This window comes from Mytilus trossulus, chromosome 1 (genome assembly GCF_036588685.1).
Source record: "Mytilus trossulus isolate FHL-02 chromosome 1, PNRI_Mtr1.1.1.hap1, whole genome shotgun sequence".
Classification (NCBI taxonomy): Eukaryota; Metazoa; Mollusca; class Bivalvia; order Mytilida; family Mytilidae; genus Mytilus; species Mytilus trossulus.
Window position 1 is genome coordinate 107,336,300 of NC_086373.1, and position 22,618 is coordinate 107,358,917.

The 22,618-nt window shown below is 32.7% G+C and overlaps 1 protein-coding gene across 1 annotated transcript; it reads right to left on the reverse strand.

Moving 5' to 3' along the window:
- Positions 1-4,463: 4,463 nt before the first annotated feature.
- LOC134696523 (DNA primase large subunit-like) lies at positions 4,464-22,592 on the reverse strand. The gene is made up of 12 exons (XM_063558365.1): positions 22,377-22,592; positions 14,183-14,295; positions 13,318-13,397; positions 12,963-13,083; positions 12,317-12,409; positions 11,824-11,961; positions 11,392-11,535; positions 10,162-10,344; positions 9,644-9,770; positions 8,441-8,523; positions 6,893-7,055; positions 4,464-4,646 (listed from the first exon to the last, which is right to left on the reverse strand). The coding sequence occupies exons 1-12, from the start codon at positions 22,531-22,533 to the stop codon at positions 4,501-4,503; spliced, it is 1,548 nt and encodes a 515-aa protein (XP_063414435.1). The 5' UTR covers positions 22,534-22,592; the 3' UTR covers positions 4,464-4,500.
- Positions 22,593-22,618: the final 26 nt, after the last annotated feature.

Genomic DNA, 22,618 nt, shown 5'->3' on the forward strand with positions numbered 1-22,618 from the left:
TAGACTAAAAAAATGTTTTAGTCTTGCCTCAGACAAATGATTATATGAGACATGTACCAGCTTATCTGCAATTTCAAAACAAAAAAAATCTTGTCTGCAAAAAAGGTCAAAGTATACCAGACAGGGATTACTATCTGACTGCAGAGGCACAGATTTAATCTATTTGTAAAGAGATTTTTATTTGAGAAGGAAGAAGACCTGGATGCTTCATACTTTGTTTGTATATAACTCATGATAAAGTTTCCATTGGTCATATGTGCATTGCCCTCATGTAAAGTGACTGCTTGATAAAAAGTTAGAAGCCATTTGTCATCTGAATTTTTCAATCATTTTGAGTAATAAAATGATAATTTGGTATATAGGTTCCTTGCTACATGCTTCTCAAATACTATTAAGTAACAGGTTAACTATATGTGGTATATTGAATGATTGTCTGGCACGTTTCATCTGACCTTGACCTCATTTTTGATAGTTCATTGGTCCATGTTATGTTTTTTGTGTTTTGGTCAGTTTCAAATACTATAACCAAAACGTCAACTATATTTGGTAAATGGAATGATTGGAAGATGTACATGTCTGTCTGGCAGATGTTAACGGAACTTGGACACATTTTCGTGATTCAGTGATCAATGTTAGTGTTTTGGTAAGTTTTTCAGTTACCTTAAGCAATAGGTCAACTATATTTGGTGCATTTACCGTTCATGGATCTTTAAACATGTGAAGTTTGTCATTCATATAATTGTACTCAAGCTGTAGCAAAACCTTTTATCTCTAAGACTTTTTGAATTCTTGCCAGTCCATGAAGGATCATAAAGCAAAACCTGCGATTTTAAAAATCAGCTACAAAATGAACAATTTGTAAGGTTAGAAGCTTTATATTTCAGACGATAGAAGACCTGATGCTTCATGCATTGCATATAGATGCATCATATTAGTTAATTACTCTCATATATCCATTGTCCTAATAACATTGGCCTCATTTTCATGGTTCTACAATTTAAAAAAAATAATCGTGGAAGGATAACTCTATATGCGATACGTCAACAATATTTTGTACATTGAATATAAGATTTGCCTAAAGTTTGCCTGACATAGTTCCTCTGACCTTGACCTCCTTTTTAAAATCCTTTGGTAAAAGTGGTTTTTTGAATGGTTTTACACTTATAATTTTGGGGCCCTTTATAGCTTGTTGTTTGGTGTGAGCCAAGGCTCCATGTTGAAGGCCGTACCTTGACCTAGGATTGTTCACTTTAATAAATTGTTATTTGGATGGAGAGTTGTCTCATTGGCACTCATACCACATCTTCCTATACCTATTTCATGGTTTTATGTGTTTTTCTTGGATACTAAAATAAAAGAATAACTATTTTTGGTGTTGAGTTGAATTGGGAGCTTTGCCCGACCTTTACAATATTTTAATGGATCAAAAGGGCGACATTAGGTCAAAGTTTCAAGATCACACAACAGCATTGATGGAATAATTTAGACAAATATGTTTCTGAATCTCTTTTCATCCACGTTTCCAACTTTGAACAAATGAGTACAAAAATAAAATAAAGACCCTCCTACATTTTAGAAGTAGGGAAATCTGTAAGAACCCAGTACTGGTAAATTCTTGAGAAATATCTTTAATGGAATATCATGAGGAATAACTCATATTGCATTTATCTTTTGTTGATGATAAATAATGTGGTGAATATTTACTATTGATTTTAAAGATTTTTAAAGCAAATCTGCAATGAAGAGAAAATTTGGCATATATCAAGATGAATCAACTGTCAAACTTTCCAAAACTTAGCTATAAATTGCCATATCAACAGGACAAGGTATGTTTTGGAACTTGTTTGGCTTTGGTTATTAATAACAGTAGTGCACATGGGGAAATGTCTCGCCTTTTTTTCTAATCATTGATTTTATGTTGATAGTCCTAAATATAAAGCTTTATTACAACTGTTTCCAAGAAAACTAAACATTGACCAATGAACCATTAAAATAAGGTCAAGGTCAGACAGGCATGTACGGCAAACGATTCTTCTATGCAACAAATATAGGTAATCTATTGCCTATAGTTTTGGAAAAACACAAAAACTTAACACTGAGCAATGAACCATGAAAATGAGGTCAAGGTCAAATAAAATTTGCGGGACTGACATATAGATCATAAAATATTTCCATACACCAAATATAGTTGACCTATTTCATATGGTATAAGAAAAAAAGACCAAAACTCAAAAACTTAACTATAATCACTGAAACATGAAAGTGAGGTCAAGGTCAGATGACACCTGTCAGCTAGAAATGTACACCTTACAGTCCTTCCATACACCAAATATAGTAGACCTATTGCATACAGTATAAGAAAAACAAATCTAAACACAAACACTTAACTATAATCACTGAACCATAAAAATAGAGTCAATGTCAGATGACACCTGACAGTTGGACATGTACACCTCAGTCCTTCCATACACCATATTTACTAGATGTATTGCTTATAGTATCTGAGATATGGACTTGACCACCAAAACTTAACTTGTTCACTGATCCATGAATTGAGGTCAAGATCAAGTGAAAACTGTCTGACGGGCATGAGGACCTTGCAAGGTACGCACATACCAAATATAGTTATCCTATTACTTATAATAAGAGAGAATTTAACATTACAAAACATTTAACTTTTTTTTTAAGTAGTCACTGAACCATGAAAGTGATGTCAAGGTCATTGGACATGTGACTGATGGAAACATCGTAACATGTGGCATCCATATACTAAGTATGAAGCATCCTGGTCTTCCACTTTCTAAGATATAAAACTTTTAAGAAGTTAGCTAACACCGCTGCCTCCGCCAGATCACTATCCCTATGTCGAGCTTTCTGCTATAAAAGTTGCAGGCTCGACAAAAACAAGAATGTGTCCCCAGTACATGGATGCCCATCCACACTAACATTTTCTATGTGAAATGGACCTTGAAAATAGGGGAAAATCTCTAATTTGGCATTAAAATTAGAAAGATCATATCATAGGGAACATTCAAATCAAGACGACATTCATAAGCTTTTATATTTAATTCTACTTATAAATATTTCAGAGATATTCCTTACAAGGACCTATCCATGTTGCCATCATTAGGTGTCCATTGTCAACTTTAAAAAAAATCTTTGAAACCACTGGATAAATTGCTACCAAACTTAGGTTGAATTATCCTTAGGGTATTCACTATAAAGTACATGCTAATCAAACAACATGACCAACGTGACTATAAATATTACCCACATAAAATTAATGGCCAATTCCTTGAACAAGAGTGCACACGCTGAAATGTCTCGCTTTCTTTTCTTATCATTGACATTATGTTGATATAAAGCTTTATTACAACTGTCACATAAACTTAACCAACAAAACTAAACACTGACCAATGAACCATGAACACGAGGTTAAGGTTAGATGAACCATGCCAGGAAGGCATGTACAGCTAACAATTTTTTCCATACAACAAATATAGTTGACCTATTGCTTAAGAAAAACATACCAAAACACTGAGCAATGAACTGTGAAAATGAGGTCAAATAAAACCTGTGCAACTGACATTTAGACCATAAAATATTTCCACACTAAAATAGAGTTAACCTATTGCAATTAGTATTAGAAAAAGACAAAAACTTAACTTTGACCACTGAACCATGAAAATGTGGTCAAGGTCAGATGACACCTGCCAGCTAGACATGTTCACCTTTCTATCATTCTATACACCAAATATAGTAGACATATTGCATACAGTACAAGAAAAAGACCAAAACCCAAAAACTTAGCTATAAACACTGAACAATGAAAATGAGGCCAAGGTCAGATGTCACCTGCCAGTTGGATATGTACACCTTACAGTCCTTCCATACACCGAATATACTAGACCTTTAGCTTATAGTATCCAAAATATGGACTTGACCACCAAAACTTAACCTTGTTCACTGATCCATGAAATGAGGTCAAGGTCAAGAGATAACCGTCTGACTGGCATGAGGACTTTGCAAGATACGCACATACCAAATATCCTTTTACAACTTTTTTCTACAAAGTATGAAGCATCCAGGTCTTCCATTTTCTTAAATATAAAGCTTAAAAGAAGTAAGCCGCTGGATCACTATCCCTTTGAGAAGCTTTCTGCAACAAAACAGGCTCGACAAAACCCTTATAAAAGCAATATTGGCAACTTTTAAATTTATTCTAGACTGGAAATTTTGGTTTTTTTTCACACTTGGTTGCTGTTTTTTGATACATACACCAATCTCTTTTATCAATGTGAAAACTCTATAAATGACTTTTGAAAATATTATCATGTAAAGAGAAACTATTGAAACTCCAGATAGGAAAAGTGATATCAAGAAATCTATGATCACAATACATCTTTCATAACTAGAGGAATGAAAAAACTTTGTGAGTCATTATAATAAAGTAAGAAATAGAACAATATATAATAGATTTATTAAATAGAATAAGAATTATCACATGTCCGTTTCCATACTGGCTATCAGGTCATCATCATCCATATCATTAAGGTCAGATTGTTTATTTGTTTGGGATGAGGGAGTACCAGTTCCTTCTACTTTCACTTTGATCACTTTTGGTGTGTTTGGCACTGGCTTGGTACCTACAATAGAAAATATATAATAATAAAGAAGTAATCTGACAACATTCAATATCTTGTTCTGCTAATATTAGAAATTTTTCATGAATCCAAATTTTGCAGTGGTCTTTAAATTTGTTCATATAAACAAATACACTTTTTAACAGCAAGATTTTATTTTATTTTATTTTTCGTTCCTACCCAAAAATCTTATATTTGTATTTACCAGCAAGATTTTATTTTATTTTATTTTTCGTTCCTACCCAAAAATCTTATATTTGTATTTCCCGCTCAAAACTTTTTTACCAGAATCTTCGGGTTTTATCTTTACTGTATAAGGTCTAGTCCGTTTGGTATCACAACACTTGCATTTAGAGTTTCCAAGCATTTGTTTGAAATCATGATATGACGTATGTTACTCTGTATCTTTATACTTGAAGAGCAGGGTTCATTTACAAAAAAGTTTGTTTAATACAAAATGATCAACGTGTGTACAAACGGTTTTGTAAACGGATATTGTATTCTAGGGATGGCCTTTTGTGATCCGAAGATCAGGATGAATATGTTAACCATGCCAACGACCAGCATTGTTATATTATTTATATCTGATATGAACCAAAGGTGACAAAAGCCTGTAAAGTGGAGAATATTTGGCAGTAAATCCATACAGATCATTTATAAATGCGATGTAAAATTCACATTCTACATGATATTTTTTTTTCAAAACTTCCTGGGACTATTATAATAAAAGTCCAAGAAACTTATTAGCCAAATCAAAACAGACAAAAATGACATTATGCAGATTTTGTATCTATAGAATAATATATTAATCCTTCCTGCCTTCCCATGATAAACTAGAGGCTCTAAAGAGCCTGTGTCGCTCACCTAGGTATATGTGAATTAAACAAAGGAAGCAGACAGTTCATGACAAAATTGTGTTCAGGTGATTGTGATGTGTTTGTACATCTTACTTTACTGAAAATTCTTGCTGCTTACAATTATCTCTATCAATAATGAACTTGTCCGTGTAGTTTCAGTGGAAAATGTTAGTAAAAATTTACAAATTTTATGAAAATTGTTAAAAGTTGATTATAAAGGACAATAACTTCTTAGGGGGTCAATTGAACATTTTGGTCATTTTGACTTATTTTTGAGTCTTAAATTGCTGTACATTATTGCTGTTTACAGTTTATCTCTATCTATAATAATATTCAAGATAATAACCCAAAACAGCAAAATTTTCTTAAAATTACCAATTTAGGGGCAGCACTCTAACAACGAGTTGTCCTATTCATCTTAAAATTTCAGGGCAGATAGATCTTGACCAGTTAAACAATTTTACCCCTTGAAAGATTTGCTCTAAATGCTTTGGTTTTTGAGTTATAAGCCAAAAACTGCATTTTATCCCTATATTCTATTTTTAGCCATGGCGGCCATCTTGGATGGTTGGCCGGGTAAAAAAACACAAACTCTAGACTAGATACATCAATGATGATTGTGGCCAAGTTTGGTTTAATTTGGCCTAGTAGTTTCAGAGGAGAAGATTTTTGTAAAAGTTAACGCCGGACGACGACGGACGCCAAGTGATGAGAAAAGCTCACTTGGCCCTTCGGGCCCGGTGAGCTAAAAATATATCAAGCCAAGTAAATTTTTTTGGGGATTTTTTTTTTTTTACCTACCTACCTACCTACCCTGTTTCAAAACAGAGTCGGAAAAGGGCAAACAAACAATATTTTAATATAGGCCCTTTTAATAATTTTCTAGGGTCTATCGGTAGCAAATGTTACGAGATGAACTTTCATTAACCCTTGTTTTGGTTTATGACTTCAAGTGATCTCTACACTATTTTCAAATAGCATCAATGGATTTGAAAAAGCATGATTTCCAAAAATAATATTTGACAAACATTTATAATACATTCCATCATAAAATCAATTTAGCAACATAGTAAAATATAAAGATTGGTAAGGCCCTTGAACACTCCTAGATTCAGATAACTCTTTTCTGACTGATACATCTGCATTACTATTGGCTTACAACATCTGTATAGTTTATGGAATTAAAAATATTAATGGATTAAGAAGGCCAGATTCTATCTTTTGAACCATAAAGGGCTACCAATAATGAACCAATTTGAGTACTTCCAGTCTCCCACAATCAATTTGGGACAGTCTTAAGTAGATTTGAACAAATTCCTTGTTTCCATTATTTATTCTATTTTATCCTCTATACCAAATATCTGTAAAAGTTATCTTACAATAATAACCTACCCTCTTTTGGTCCATTGAGCAATTTATAACTGTCTAGGAAATAACCATTAGGATGATTAATGTTTATACTGGCTGAATCCTCAGGGTTACGTATATTATGTGTGGCTTCAAAGTACTGTGCACAGGCTATCTGGAAGTGACCGGTCTTCACACACTTTGAGATCTAAAACATAAATATTTGAATTATTAAAGTAAAATAAGCCAGGATCTTAAGTGTAAGCTATATGCATTATTTTATCCATTTTGCTAAGTTGAAATTATGCAACATAAAAGAAATGTAGCAGTAAAACATTAGTAGGGCATGTCCAAGACCTTAAAATATTTCTTAAAGGATAAAATGTAAATGTAAGGATAAGGTATAACTAGGTTCACTTTGTTCCCCCCTAATATAATCAATAAACTGATTTTGACAGTAGGTCACTTAGTATATAATCTGAACACAGACAAAAAAAACTTTTTTGACATTTAATACTACAGCATGACACATCATTCAACATGAATAGATTTTGTCTATTCTGTCCAAACAGTTTGAGAGTTTTCGAAAATTCTGAACTTGAGCATTTCAAAGAACTTTATTTAGATGCTAGATTTTATCTTATCTAAGTTTCATTCAAAAAGATTTCATTTTAACATTCAGCTTAGGACTAGTGTTCTGATTTTAAATTTCAGGTAACATAGCTCATTAGTGCATAAAAAAACCCAAATCTATCTGATTATAAATTAAAGGCTCTCAAAAGCCTGTATAGCTCACCTGACTCTACTTGGGTTTTTGAAATCATATAAAACAAGTGAAACTGCGAGCTACTGCTCACTGATAATACCCCTGCCGCAAGTGGATAATATTAATAGTGTAAAAATATGTAAGTGTTCGGTAAACAGGAAGTTGTCTAGTGATGAATCTGAAAACGCATCACATGGTATGGCTGACTTATTTAAATCCTGAAACCAAATTTCAGAAATCCTTGTATTGTAGTTCCTGAGAAAAATGTGACGAAAATTTTCAACTTGGCTATCATGTGTAAAATCATACAAGTGTTCAGTAAACAGGAAGTTGTCAAGTGATCAATCTGAAAACGCATCACACGGTATAGCTGACTTAGATAAATCCTGAAACCAAATTTCAGAAATCCTTGTATTGTAGTTCCCGAGAAAAATGCGACGAAAAATATTCATGGGACGGACTGACTGACAGAAGGACAGACAGAGGTTAAACTAAGTCCCCAGCTGGCAGCCATCTTGGATGATGGATCATCTACAAAGTAACAACACTTGGTCAGCACCTCATAAGGAACATTCATGCCATGTTTGGTTTCATTCCATAAAGTGGTTCTCTAGAAGTTCAAAATGTAAAAAGTGTACGCTGACGGACAGGCCAGGTGAGCTAAAAAGTTGTACATTTCTAGAAAGGCAACATATACATCCTTGGTTTTGTATGAAATATTTTGCAGACTAGCTATTTGTCTTCTCCATAATTTTATATTATATTTACTTTTATCATCCATTGCCAAGTCTGAGAACCAGATATTTATTTCACATGGCCTGACTAACCTTTTCAACATTGTCCTTTGATATGTGTTGACCTCTGAGTTTCTGTGCTAACATGTCAACTTCCATGTGTTTAAATGGACAACCTGAAAAGTCATAAATAAAGATTGTTTAAAACATTTCATGTGTTATCTAAAAAAAAAAAAGAATATGTCTATGGGACACAGATGTCTACACTTGTAAATAGGAAAGACTCGATGTATAATTCATACTTTTGAGATTGGAAATGAAATATTTGGTCAGTTCATACAACAGTTAGAGCACAGACAAAATAAGTATTTCCAGTGATAGAGAGACATTAGACATTACTCCAAAACAGCAAAAGTGATTGAGTGCAAAAAAAAACCCTATGCAAATTGATCAATTTAATAAAGGGAAACAACTAAAGAACAGAAAAAGTAATGCCAGCCAAATTTTAACTTGGTCTGTGTAGTTGAGGCAAAGAACAGGCAGAGAATGTTTACAAATTACAGGAAATAGGGACCAAGGTAAAGGATATTCCTTAATTAATGCCCCATATCACTGGGGGAAAAAAGAAGGGCAAAAAAAAATGAAGTTAAACATTTATAGCATACTTAGGGAAGGCAAATCCAGAAAAGGGTTTTTCAAGCCCTCAATCTACAAACTGTTTTTTCATTGATAAATTCTGAAATCATTTAATTACTAAGGTTGTAACTCCCTCAGGAAAAGTTTACTTTAGAAAGATTTTGTTGTCCTGTAATAAGGTCCTATAATTTTTTTAAGTTCAAATATTTATACATCCACAGCTTTCAAATTTGAGTTTTGAACATTTCTAAAAAAGGTAAATTTGTCACACTTTGGAGGCACCAATTTTACAACGTTTTTTCCCTTCATATTTTACAGCAACTCATAATATTATAAGTCATTTTTAATCTTAAAACTCATTTTGACCTTCTGCATCTTATATCATATCCTCTTGGATAGGAATGTAGTATGTGATCAATTCATCACCCTTCACAACATTGATGTATTTGTTATACTTATAGAACAAGAACAGAACACTATACCCCATTCAAAATATCACATTTCCCAAAAATAGTTGGGCATGTGACAGTGTACTGAAATAAAATAAGTCAGAATATCCCAATGATAGCTTCAGCATCATGTTACATATTTAAATCAATTCAAACCATTATTATTGCACCACAGAGCAATAATTTACATGCACATTAGATAAGATAATACCATGGAAATCTCCAGGTCCCGGTGGATTGGTAGTAATTATCTTCATACAGCTGTATGGTGTGTAGTTGGTTCTCTTTCCTTCTTTTCCATAGTTGTGACGAATATTATAGGAATACTGCTTGTCAAACTAGAATATAAATTTGCAAGGTAATTTGTTACTAACACCACTGTTACTGTTAGTGTTTTAATATTTTTACTGATATTGAACATTTTTCATTATTTCAATGCACCCATAACTTGCATTTGACACCCTCATTGATTACTGCTAACCATTGTCATGTTACATTCTTCATAATTAATTCATCTTTTTTTCAGTATTGTGTGCATTGAAATCAGTATCATGTTTATTTTATTTCTGCCATGTCTACAATTTTTACCATCAATAAAAGTGATTGAAGCCCTCTAGATCTATGTCATAATCTATTAACATTTTTTATTGTAAAGGTTTAAACTAACATGACTACAATAAATTCTTTGTTTCACATCTATATATTTATGGTATCAATACTTTGAAATACCTTATCGACATCCATGGCTTTACAAAACTCAGTTCTCCAGAATCTCATGGCCTCCTCCAAGGACACACCAATGCCCTTGAGGAACAGTCCATACTGCTGTCTCCCACCGTGACGTAAATGATGATTCTGTCGCAAAGACTGATGTAATTGTTGCATACAAAGAGGAAAGGACTTCTTGGAGAGCTGTAAGATAAATCATATTATTACATTACTAACAGTCGAAAAACAACTCACAAATTTCAACAATCCACCTGTTTGTAAAGAGAGAATAAAGTCCATGTTTTGCAATATATTCAAGTAAATAAATTGACTTGAATAGAAATGTAATTGAGATTCATTATATCATCAATTATTAAATATTCTTTGAAAGGTTCATGTGTTATAAAATGATAAATGGAGACTCAGAGTATATCAGGAAATCACATGCTACATAACCTTAGAGGAAATCATGTTTTTATGACCTTAATATAAGATATGAAATGTCAAAAACATTGTTTATGAACACATTTATAACTAGCTGACTATGCAGTATGGTCTTTGTTCATTGTTGAAGGCTGTATGATGACCTGAAGTTGTTAACTTCTGTGTAATTTGGTCTCTAGTCAGTAAAAGAGAGTTGTCTGATTGGCAATAATATCAAATCTTATTTTCAACATTATTTATCCTGCAATTGGGTGTCCTACTATACAGATACAGCCCTACAGATAACGCTATGCTGTATCTGTATACAGTCCAAAGCGAAGGACAACTTGTACACTTTTGTTTCAAATTTGACAATGTTGTGTTATTTGTTTTTACTGTTGAAATTAGTTGTTATGTTAAAATAGATAAGTATTCACCTTGAGCGATGTATTATTGTTGACCATTCAAGATTCTTTTTTTTTTTTGCGTCTTCAGCGTAATGTGTGATTTTTATATTACTACGCAGGCCTCAAGGGATTTCAAATCGAAAATAATTCAAATATGTTAGTTTTTGTGTCTTTTAAAACACAAACAATATACAGAATTAATTGCAGGATAAAGACAATAACTGTTTAGTGTCTTTAAATATCAGCTGTATTTGTACTCGACTCGAAACATGTGTAGTAGCTCGCTAAAAGCTTGCATACACCTTGTTTCCTAGCCTCGTACAAATACAGCTGATATTTAAAGACACTAAACAGTTATTGTCTATAAATTGCCTATTGCTGTAAGTTTGCCATCAATGAAGTCTTATTTCATACTTCCTACCGTTTCTATCATATCTGCTGTTATTTCTCCAACATTGGACTTTTTAGCATTAAAATCTTGACCCAAATATCTTTTGCTTAATCCACATAACATTGGCAATAAACGTCCATCTTCCTCCAAGTGTGGGAGAGCTCTTGTTGTTACCTGAAATATACACATTTCTACCTCTAAAATTGGAGAAATTAAAAACTCCTGAAATTGTTATGGTAATAAATTTCAATCTACTGTTTTACATCCATTTTACTTGATCAGATACAAGATTGTGCTTCATTTAATTATGTTAACTAATGAGTGTTCACATGCCTCAAGATCATATACTGGACGATATTATGTATAAAAATGTGACATTATCTTTGAAATACTGAAACAACATTTTTGATTAAATTCTTTCAACACTGCTATCTTAAACTTTGTTTAACTAGTTTTACTTACAGCCAATGAGTGAGACAGGTGACTTCTGTAATGTGTAATTACAATAGAAATCATATCATCTCTGGACACATAGGCATATCCATCTTCTAAATATACCTTTCTTTTACTGACTAAATCAAACACTTCTGTGAATGGCACCTGTTAAATAAAGTTATATCATTTCAGGCAACAATGGAATTGTAAAAATATTATTTTTATTAAAGAAATATGAAAACCAGAATGAAAGATGGGACGTAGAAAACTATTGAAGAGTTCCACAAAATTTTCAAATAAAACTGACATTACAGAAACTGTTTAACTACAATGCACACATAATGAAACACATTCTTACAAGCATGAAAGCTTCTGGACAAATATACTACAGCAAAGTGAAGTTCACAGAGTGTACTGATGGATAAAGTCTATCACTCCGTTCCTCCATTGGGTTTTAAAGCTAATAGTAAGTTATTAGGCCACAGATATTACACACTGATTGTAACTACTTCATACAAACCTTAAAATATTCAACAGTATCCACAACTCCTGATTTACTCCCTGCTGCTGCTCGTAGTTCACCATCCAATTCGGTCTTTAAGTCATCACTAATCTATAACAATCAAGAATTCATAGAATGATTAAGACAAGATCAAAGATACAATCAACACCTTTACTTTTCAATGAAATAACAGACAATTCAGGTTTTTATGGTGTGTTTGTTTATTCCACATTGAATAGAAAAATAGGTAGGGTTGAGATCTCACAAAGAAAGTTTAACCACGCCACACTTTTGCATCTGCAGAAAGTAAGGAACGGCTAACCTTTGTTCAGAATGTGTGTTTTTTAAAACTTTCAATTCATTTTTACGTTTCAGCATTTGATGTGGTGTCAATTTTGCTGAATAAGTAAACAAAATTGTTTAGGGAACCGCTAAAGCCAGAATCCTGTTGTTAGATTTTCCAGAGTTTTCTTTCTTCTACTTTTTTGTTTTTGTTTTGTTTTTTTGGTAACAGTGCCGATGATATTTGGTTGGTAAGAACATTAATCAAACACACTATCTGTGATTTTGTCAAAACCTCACAATCTGAAGTGGTTTTGGAGGAAGAAAGTGGATGTAAATATTGAAACTCTGGAAGGATAACAAAGAAAAAGTAAAATCGTACTGGTTCATAATTCAGAGAGTTTTCTCTAAGGAATTCATCCCTGCTATCAGGTCCTTCTCTCAAGAAACGAAATCGAAACAATTCTAATTCCTGCTGCATAAACCATCTTCTTAATTCTTCTCTGCAAAAAAAAAGGCATCAGATAAAAAGGTTAAACAGTCTTGCATATAAAACAATTGATCACTTTTTAAATCAACATGTACATGTAATACTGATTATATTAAATATTGCTTCACAGATTTCATTTCGCATATCCTATACCAAACAAGCCATTACAAAATGACCATAATGTAATTTTTTTTAAATATAACTTTCAACTATAATCTTGTTTACAAAATCAGCCATAACAACTTACGATCTACAGTAAGCAAGCCTCAGAATAAAATGGGATACTAAATCTTTTTGTCTGAAGTCTTTGTCCTCTTTCTTGTCAGTCTACAAATATAAATTTACAGAAATTTGGAGGCAGTATATTTAAAGAAAACTTTATCAAGTGTACATACAGGGGTAAATTCAGTAAATAAATATACGTCATCAGGGACAGCCCATTTAGGGGAGAGCTTTCTGTATAACACTGAAGTTATATGGTCTTCTGATTGGCAGATAATGTTTGTAATAAATATTTTTTGGTAGATGGATCAAAACTAGAATTGAAAAAAAAAAAAAAATAAATGCTGAATGTACTAATTTTTTTCCCTTCAGGGTTGAAAAGTAATGGGGGTCAGTATGGGAATTCAGTGCGAATCTACATTGTTTGTAAACAAGGCCATGTGAATGCCCAAAAATGCAGCATGACCCTATGTTTTTATTGTTGCAAAAGATAGGGCTACATTTGTACTTTCATGAATGATATATGAAAGATTTTAATTTCTAAAGGTAAATCAGGTATAAATTTATTTCCACACATAGATTAGCATTAAAGTCAATGGGAGATTTTTTACTGAATTTACCCCTACAGCACACTTTGTCTTGAACACTGTTGACTCAAATATGCATCATCATATCAACAAGAGTTGTTTCCCCTTGAATAGAAGTTTGCTTGCATCAATATAAATTATTTCAGTTTTAAGATGAAAGATATTTGTATTAAAAGAGTTCAGATATATATTCTACACAGTAATACCAAGTGACTTACTTCCCCTTTTAACCTAGGACAATTTGTTATTTCAGCAAACCTTTGACCTATTGCATTTAGGAAAATAGTGTCTATCCCTGCTTACCCTGATAAGATCATGTCCAAGTGATGTTTTCCTCAGTTCATCTTGCAGTTTCTGTATGTATTCACTGGAACCCTTCATGAGACGTATCCCAGCTACTTCAACAGCTTTCAATACTAAAATAAATTTAACTATATAATATAACATGCCCAACAAAGTATATATATGTTATTTCAGTTCACTCAGCACTAAAAACTCAGCTCGGAATACCTGAGAGAAAAGTGTGCCTCTTCAATGGATTTTGTTTTGCATACATGATTCCCATAGGATTTTTCAATAAAATGCTGAAAATATGCTTTAAAATATTAATGCATTGCCAAAAACAAATATTTCACCAAATAAATTGAAGTCAAGATATTCTTATAAATATCCTTAACATATTAGATGCACATTTAATTAAGTCTGACACAGACATTTCGTTTCAACTAAATTACTAAAAAGGCGTCATAATGGAGTAAAGGGGTGGTGGTTTCAAAAGGCATCATTATGGAGGAAAGGGTTTTCAAGTGATCTAAATCACCAATCAAACTATTGAAAGGGTAGGGCGTATAATTCCAAATCATGTTCACGTGTGAATTCAAACCAGACAGTGAACTAAAAAATAATAATATAATAGTATTGCATTAGGTTCAGAAAGATAGTAATTACTTTGTTGATAAATTCAGCTTCATGTGTGTCAATGTCAGATGGTCACTAAATTTGCATATATATAAATATACAAATTTATTAAATTATGTTCAGTTTTTGAAACTAAGAAATGATAATATTCATATACTGCATATTTACACTGAGATTGGTGTATGATTTCCAAATAGCAATAAGGGAGGGTAGTAATATGCCCTTTACCATCGATTGTCAATCACTCATTTTGAACTACCGTTATCATGAAATTGGGTTAAAAATTTTAATTTTACTGTGATTCGTCAACATATCCTTATCATCAGAGGTCTTGAATAATTTTCGTTACTATTACTTGTTGAAATTAAAGTGATGGATATCACTCATGGAAAGATTGGAAGTTTGGATAATTTCATATTAAGGTATGGTGTGGACAAAAGAACATCAATAAAGCACTATTGGCATTGCTGAAAATTCTTCTAGAAATGTTACCAACTACTCTTATAAGACATAAGCTATTAAAGAACAGTGTCAACAAAAATAATCTAAAATATTGTTTTGGGCCATTTTGTAAGTTAAAACATGGGTTAATATATGACATTGAAGATTAAAACTTGTAGAGTGCCTTTTGATCAATTTATATTGTTCAGAACAGGGCATTATAAGTGTACCTTTTCAAAGTCAACAAATTAAAAAACTTATTTTCTTTGAAATGCAGATTTTTTCTTGATTGCAAAAATATATATTCACTTCTTAAAATCAAAGCGCGAAAGCGCTGTAAAGGCAGTTAATTACAGGTTGTGTGTATTTCTAGTCCAGTTATATCATTATCTTCCATAGAACAGAGGTGGTTTGTAGAATTTAAGATTTAGAGTTCTTTTGTACCTAGTTCACCTATATCTAGTCTACTGTTTACAGTATATTTTCTGTGTCTCCCATGAAATGCATTTTAGCCATGGCCTTGTCAGTTTGCTTTAAATTTATGAGTTTGACTGTCCCTTTGGTGTCTTTCGTCCCTCTTCTTTAGACATATAAGAACTTTTCCTTTTCAATATAAATAGACTTTTTTTAATTATTGATTGTATACACATATTTTATGACTCCCATAAAAAATAGTTCACAAAGATTGACTAGTCTCTGTACTGTGTGTATAGCAAGGACATCAAGTAACATAATGGTAAATGTACATAGTAACATGTCAACTTTTTTGATGACCATACCTGTCAACTGTCAGTATTTGCAGAGTATTTCCCCCATCAAGCTCAAGGCTCCCAAATGGAAATTTTGTGAGAGCAATTTTGTGGACTATTTTAAGGAAAACAATTAATTCAACAATGGCTATGAGCTTGTTAATGCACGAAGAAGCCAAAAACCACATTAGAATATATTTGAAGGGAATCCATGACAAATCGCCCCACTTTTTCACTAACTCGCCTCACTTTAAAAACAAGAGTGCACACACTGAAATGTCTCGCCTTCTTTACTAATCATTGATATTCTGTTGATAGTCCTAATAATAAAGCGTTATTACAACTGTCACATAATCTTAACATAAACCAAGAAAACTAAACATTGACCTTTGAACCATGAAAATGAGGTCAAGGTCAGATAAACCATGCCAGGTAGGCATGTACAGCTTACAATTCTTCCATACAACAAATAATATTGACTAATTGCTTATAGTTTAAGAAAAACAGACCAAAACACAAAAGCTTAACACTGAGCAATGAACCGTAAAAAATGAGATCAAGGTCAAATAAAACCTGTGCGACTGACATGTAAATCATGAAATATTTCCATACACCAAATATAGTTGACCTATTGCATAAAGTATTAGAAAAAAAGGCCAAAACTCAAGAACTTAACTTAAACCACTGAACCATGAAAATGAGGTCAAGGTCATATGACACCTACCAGGTAGACCTGTACACCTTACAACCATGCCATACACAAAATATAGGAGACCTATTGCAAACAGTATAAGAAAAACAGACCAAAACACAAAACTTAACTATAACCACTAAACCATGAAAATGAGGTCAAGGTCAGATGACACCTGCCAGTTGGACATGTACACCTTACAGTGCTTCCATACACCGAATATACTAGACCTATTGCTTATAGTATCTCAGATATGGACTTGACCACCAAAACTTAACCTTGTTCGCTGATCCATGAAATGAGGTCGAGGTCAAGTGAAAACTGTCTGACAGGCAAGAGGACCTTGCAAGGTACGCACATACCAAATATAGTTATCCAATTACTTACATGTATAATAAGAGAGAATTTAACATTACAAAAAATTTTAACTTTTTTTTCAAGTAGTCACTGAACCATGAAAATGAGGTCAAGGACATTGGACATGTGACTGACGGAATCTTCGTAACATGAGGCAACCATATACAAAGTATGAAGCATCCAGGTCTCCCACCTTCTAAAATATAAAGCTTTTAAGAACTGAGCTAACATCGCCGCAGCCGTATCACTATCCCTGTCGAGCTTTCTGCGACAAAAGTCGCAGACTCGACAAAAAAACTGCCCCAACCTGGATTACCAAATCACCCCACTTGTGAACTGTGTTAAATCCCTTTAATATTACTCCTGCCAACTGGTCCCATCTAATGGAAATGGGTGAAATCTAGATAAATATATTATTAACCAGGATGAATTAAGTAATGCCAACTCGACCCACTTATGGAAGAAGATGTTATTCCATTGAATATAAGTTAAATTCCTTATATTGCATTTTGATACATTTAACTGGTTACTTTTCAATTGTTATGCAAATAACTAAGCTTCAAAACTTAGTTATTCTTCAACAATCAGTTTTTTTTTAGAATTATAATCTCAGTATATATCAATAATAGTAATCAAATTAATTTTCGTTTTTTTTGTATTCTGTGTAGATTAGTTTTCATTAAAGTGGTGCGAGTTTTTATGTTTAATTGTATATATATTAATCTAAATATTACTGTTTTTTTATAAGTAGGGCGAGTTGGCAGGAGTAATATTAAACATGATTTAACCAATTTCACATGTGGGGCGATTTGATAAATCAGTTTGTGGCGGTTTTTTAAAAAGTGGGGCGATTAGCCAGTGGGGCAACTTGTCCTGCTTCCATTTGAAGGCCCCCTTGAAGGTTTTGTATGACTATATGGACCATCTTTCACGTAAAACCGCCATGTGCATTTTGAAAAGTTGGCAGATATGTTTCTAACTCCAGGCAAAATCTACCGGTATGAATGAAAAAGAAAATTTCAATTAAGGCTATGTGGCCATAACAGCTGTCTCATTAGCATTTTAACCACTTCCCATATTTTCAATTAAAACAATAGAAGAAAATTATTTAATGCAAAAACAAAACTTGCTTGTAAATATGAAATTCTCTTTACGGTATGAGTTTTTCTCATTGTTTGAGATTGTACAGTAGTACCTGTAACTGCTTATACCTATTTCTTATTCACTTTTGCTTGATAAACTCACTAAATATCAAATACATTGTACCACATCTCCTTATTTTTATAAGCATTCCAATAACATGAACAATTGTAATTCAATTCTATATACCAAAGCAAAATGAACTGCACCACTTTCATTCACTAGTATGCATCTTTTGGCAAAATACAAGTTCTTAAATGACACAATATATATTTATTGATAAAAAAATAAAATTTAGTATACAACTCTTTAACAAGTATAAAAAAAGCACAGCTGTGTCATAACTTGTGAAATCTGTGCTGAAAACATAGACATTGGTTTTTGAGTAATTCCATATGTGAAGCTCAACATTAGCTCTTCAGCTGGTGGTGGACAGTTAAATATATAGTTCCTTTCTGTAGGCTAGGATGAATGACTTTTCAGGAAAACCAATTTCACAAATCAAAACTTTCCTCTAGATTTCTCCTACAATATTCATCCAGTTTAGTTCTTTTGTTTTAATTGGACACCGTCCTGATTTTTAATTTTGCAAACCATTCAGTCTCTTGCTTGCAAATGGTGCATGAAAATAGGATGGGTATGGCAGTAGACAAGTCTCTTTAAAGTGGGTTTGTGCCCTGAAAAAAAAGTTCCAGGGGTGTGGAAATGCTATGCCCGACTCATACATTTGAACAACCAGACAAGTAATTATTTTTGTCTTGGTTGCCCGTGGACAAGTAAAAAAATACACAAGACAAAGTTGAAATCCAACAAAAACATAAAATTAATTTCAAAACGTATAGAGATGTTTAATTTATGTAAGAGAAACAAATGTTCAGCAAGTAAAAACATCAATGTTCATGACGATAAATATTACATAATACCGGAAATAGATCGATTACCAAAATAAATAAAATAAGTATGCGAACCCGAGTCGCGTAACATTGCATTGGCTTTGTCCATTGACCCGGGATCGTCGATTAGGTTTTATCCGTCATTTGCCGGAAGTGTCATTTTGGCGGGAAATCATGTACACACACACACGTAGATTGGCTGGTACCCGATCGTAATGTTACACATCACATATATCAAATAGCTAATACCTGGAACGTAGTACCGGGAACCAGGATAAAACGTGGACAACATACATAACTAGAACCGAAATTGAAAACGCTTTACGGTTTCTCGTTCATAAACCGAATTCCGCTTTGAATTATAGAAGATGCAATATTAATCATGTTCAGTCGACTTTTCATTGTTATATCAACGTCTGAACTAATTAAAGAAACTTTAGATGTCAGATAACACTCGAAATTGACCCGACCTCTTTCCACACGGAATACACATAATGATAGTTTGTAGTCAGGTTGACTGCTTATAATGCAAAATACACACTAATAACAAGTTCTAAAAAACGAACAATACACACTGATCGTTTCTTTAGTCCCCAATGTAAATGAAAGAAACAAAAACCATATTATACCATAAAAAGAAGAGGAGAAATTCGAACATTTCCGGATCTATTTCTGGCCAAAAGACCCCCTGCAAAGATTGCGTATGAAAAGATGAACCTCATGACTTAAAAGTCAGGCCTTAAAGCACTGCCTTTAAAAAATCAAATGACTGAAATGGACATAATGATTGATCAGGAATAAACTCCAAAAAAATAGTTTGTTATAATCAATAGTTTTTAAATTTTAATGCCAATAGTGCTTTATTTAAAATTTTAAAACTGTTTCAAGCCAATTACTGATAAAAAAATAATAAGTGAACTAACCTAAATCGTTGATTAATTGCAGATGATTATTGGAAATTTATCAAGTAAATCATAGGCCTTACTTGCTATCTTAAAGCTATTATCTATTCATATTAATATTCATATTTCATTTTTTTTAAAGATCTGGTTAATCCTAAATTAATCATTTATCTTTCAGACATAATTTACAGATTTCCTTTATGTAACGTAGATCAAAAGTAATAGGCAATAAATAAATCTATGATCCTTATATATCAAACATCTAATATATACATTTGTGTATTCAATTATGAGGTCATATATTCATGGATATTGTAATTTGTTTATTCAGATGTATTGTATATTGAAGCATAGATGTAATAAGGTCTAATTATGTAAAATTGAGTATGGAAATGGGGAATGTAAGACTGAGGTTGATAAGTAATGTGATCAATTTGATTGACAGTTAAGGAGGTGGGGCATTGAAAGTAAAGGTCCACAATGTCCCTGAATGGTTGATGATAATGGCAGTTGTCAATAATCTAGTATTGTATCAATACTTAATTATCTAATGAAAATGTTTTAAAAAAGCCTTTCCATCCACACATCTTTATAATGACATACGTTCTTGAACTGCTGCAAAAATATACCCTTTGTTTACAGTTTATATGTATATTATGTGCACATACATGAGAACTATAGGGAACTATATTTCAGTGTGAATACATTTACTAACAGTAACTAACCTGTCGTGTTGTTTAAGGGAGGTCAATGCCTAAGGAAAGATTTAGAACAAGTTCTAATCTTTTAAAAAATTTAACAGGAATCAAATTTTTTATCCTCTAAAAGGAAATGTACATTTTAATGTCACCCACCTAAAATTTAATGTCAGACATGTACCTCGATAACGATTCTCTTAGTCATAAGGTGTATGTACAGAGAGGCCGGGGATTGTTTAAGGGTCCCTGATTCCGAAATTCCAGGCTTAAAAACATCATTCCCAATACTAAATACACCTGTTCCTGGAGTCCTGATTCAGGTCCCTCCCCCCCTACAGAAGTACCTAAATTAGTCAGTTGTTGCTATATTTTTCTCCTATCATTTATTATAGTGAAACAGTAGACTGTCATATTAGGGGGGAGACTAGTCCAAAAAACTATGACTTCTAAGTCAGTCTTCACGCTGAGTGGCAGCCCTGGCAGCCCAGACTAGTAGAATTGCTCTCGGGCCTGTAAAAATCATATCTAAAGGCCAACAGAATCTAACTCAATAAAATTTAGAATTGAACTCCGGGCCTGTAGATTTAATACTTCAGCTTGAAGACTGCTTCTTGCAAAGTCATTTCAATTTTTTTTTTGGGACGCCGTAGGAGGGTCTCACTAATTAGCGACAACAAGCGTCAAGAAGCAACAACAAGCGTCAACAAGAATTATTTTAGCGACAACAAGCGACAAGAAGACTATTTAGCGACAAGAAAACATTTTTTTTTATTAGAAATTTTTGTGTAATGTTTTTTTTTTTAAATTTACGAGCAGATATGTCTAATTAAAATGTTTCATTATATAGATAGACGAAGAAATGAAACATTTGTGAGGAAGAAAGAGATTGTGAAGTGTATATTAGTCTCGAGATATTAGTATATTGGTAGATGAAGAAATTAAACATTTGTGAAGAAGAAAGAGATTGAGCTTCTATATTTTATTTTTAATATGAAGAATATGTATAAGATAATGTATGTATCTGTTTTAAAAAACAAATTATAACTTAAGTTAAGATAAATAATATGTTCTAAAACACAAGGAAAAGTAATCTCATAATACAATAATTAAACGTAATATATAATAGATGATAAAATAAATATATATGTAAATAATGTTTCATTTTTTTCTATCAATTTTAACTTTCTTGTCGCTAAAATTATTTTCTTTTGCATATTCTTTTAATATTTATTGCAATAATTAATTTTAATCAAAAAAGTATGTTTTCTTGTCGCTCAATAGTTTCTTGTCGCTAAAACAATTCTTGTTGTCGCTTCCTGTCGCTTGTTGTCGCTAAAATTCTTGTTGTCGCTAATTAGTGAGACCGCCGTAGGAAGATGTTCAAGAAAATTTAATTTTAAAGTCTTGCAAGACGTCAAAAATATTTTCACTAGAGGAAAGCCTAGAAATTGATCATCTTAAAGTGGGTCTCATTGGGGTCTAAGCGTGACGCGGGATTGATGATTTTTTGTAAGTGTGACACGTGAAAGTCAAATTATTGTGTCGCGAAAACGGGAAATGAGGTCTAACGGGACTAGGAAATGACAAAAAAGTGAGAATTGCTTACGTACATAGTGTAAACGGAATACAGGAATCTAACAAACAGTAAGCGTGATCCGGGATCGGAACCCCCCCAATGAGACCCCCCGAAAAAATTATATGGTGCAACCTTTTAATCTGTCAATTGCATATTCTTCAAACTCTTGCAGGGATATTTCCCCCGTTGGTGGTATTTTGTAAAACTGTAAATTATGACCAACGCGATTGAATTGTTTCTTATTTCTTGTGGGTCGGCCAGTTTTTTTGCTGTTGCCTGCGAAATCCATTTTGTTGACTTTTTGTTGTTTGCCTTTCCCGCTCAAAACAACTATTTTCGGAACTTTCGGACTTTGCCGATAGTCAATTTATTTT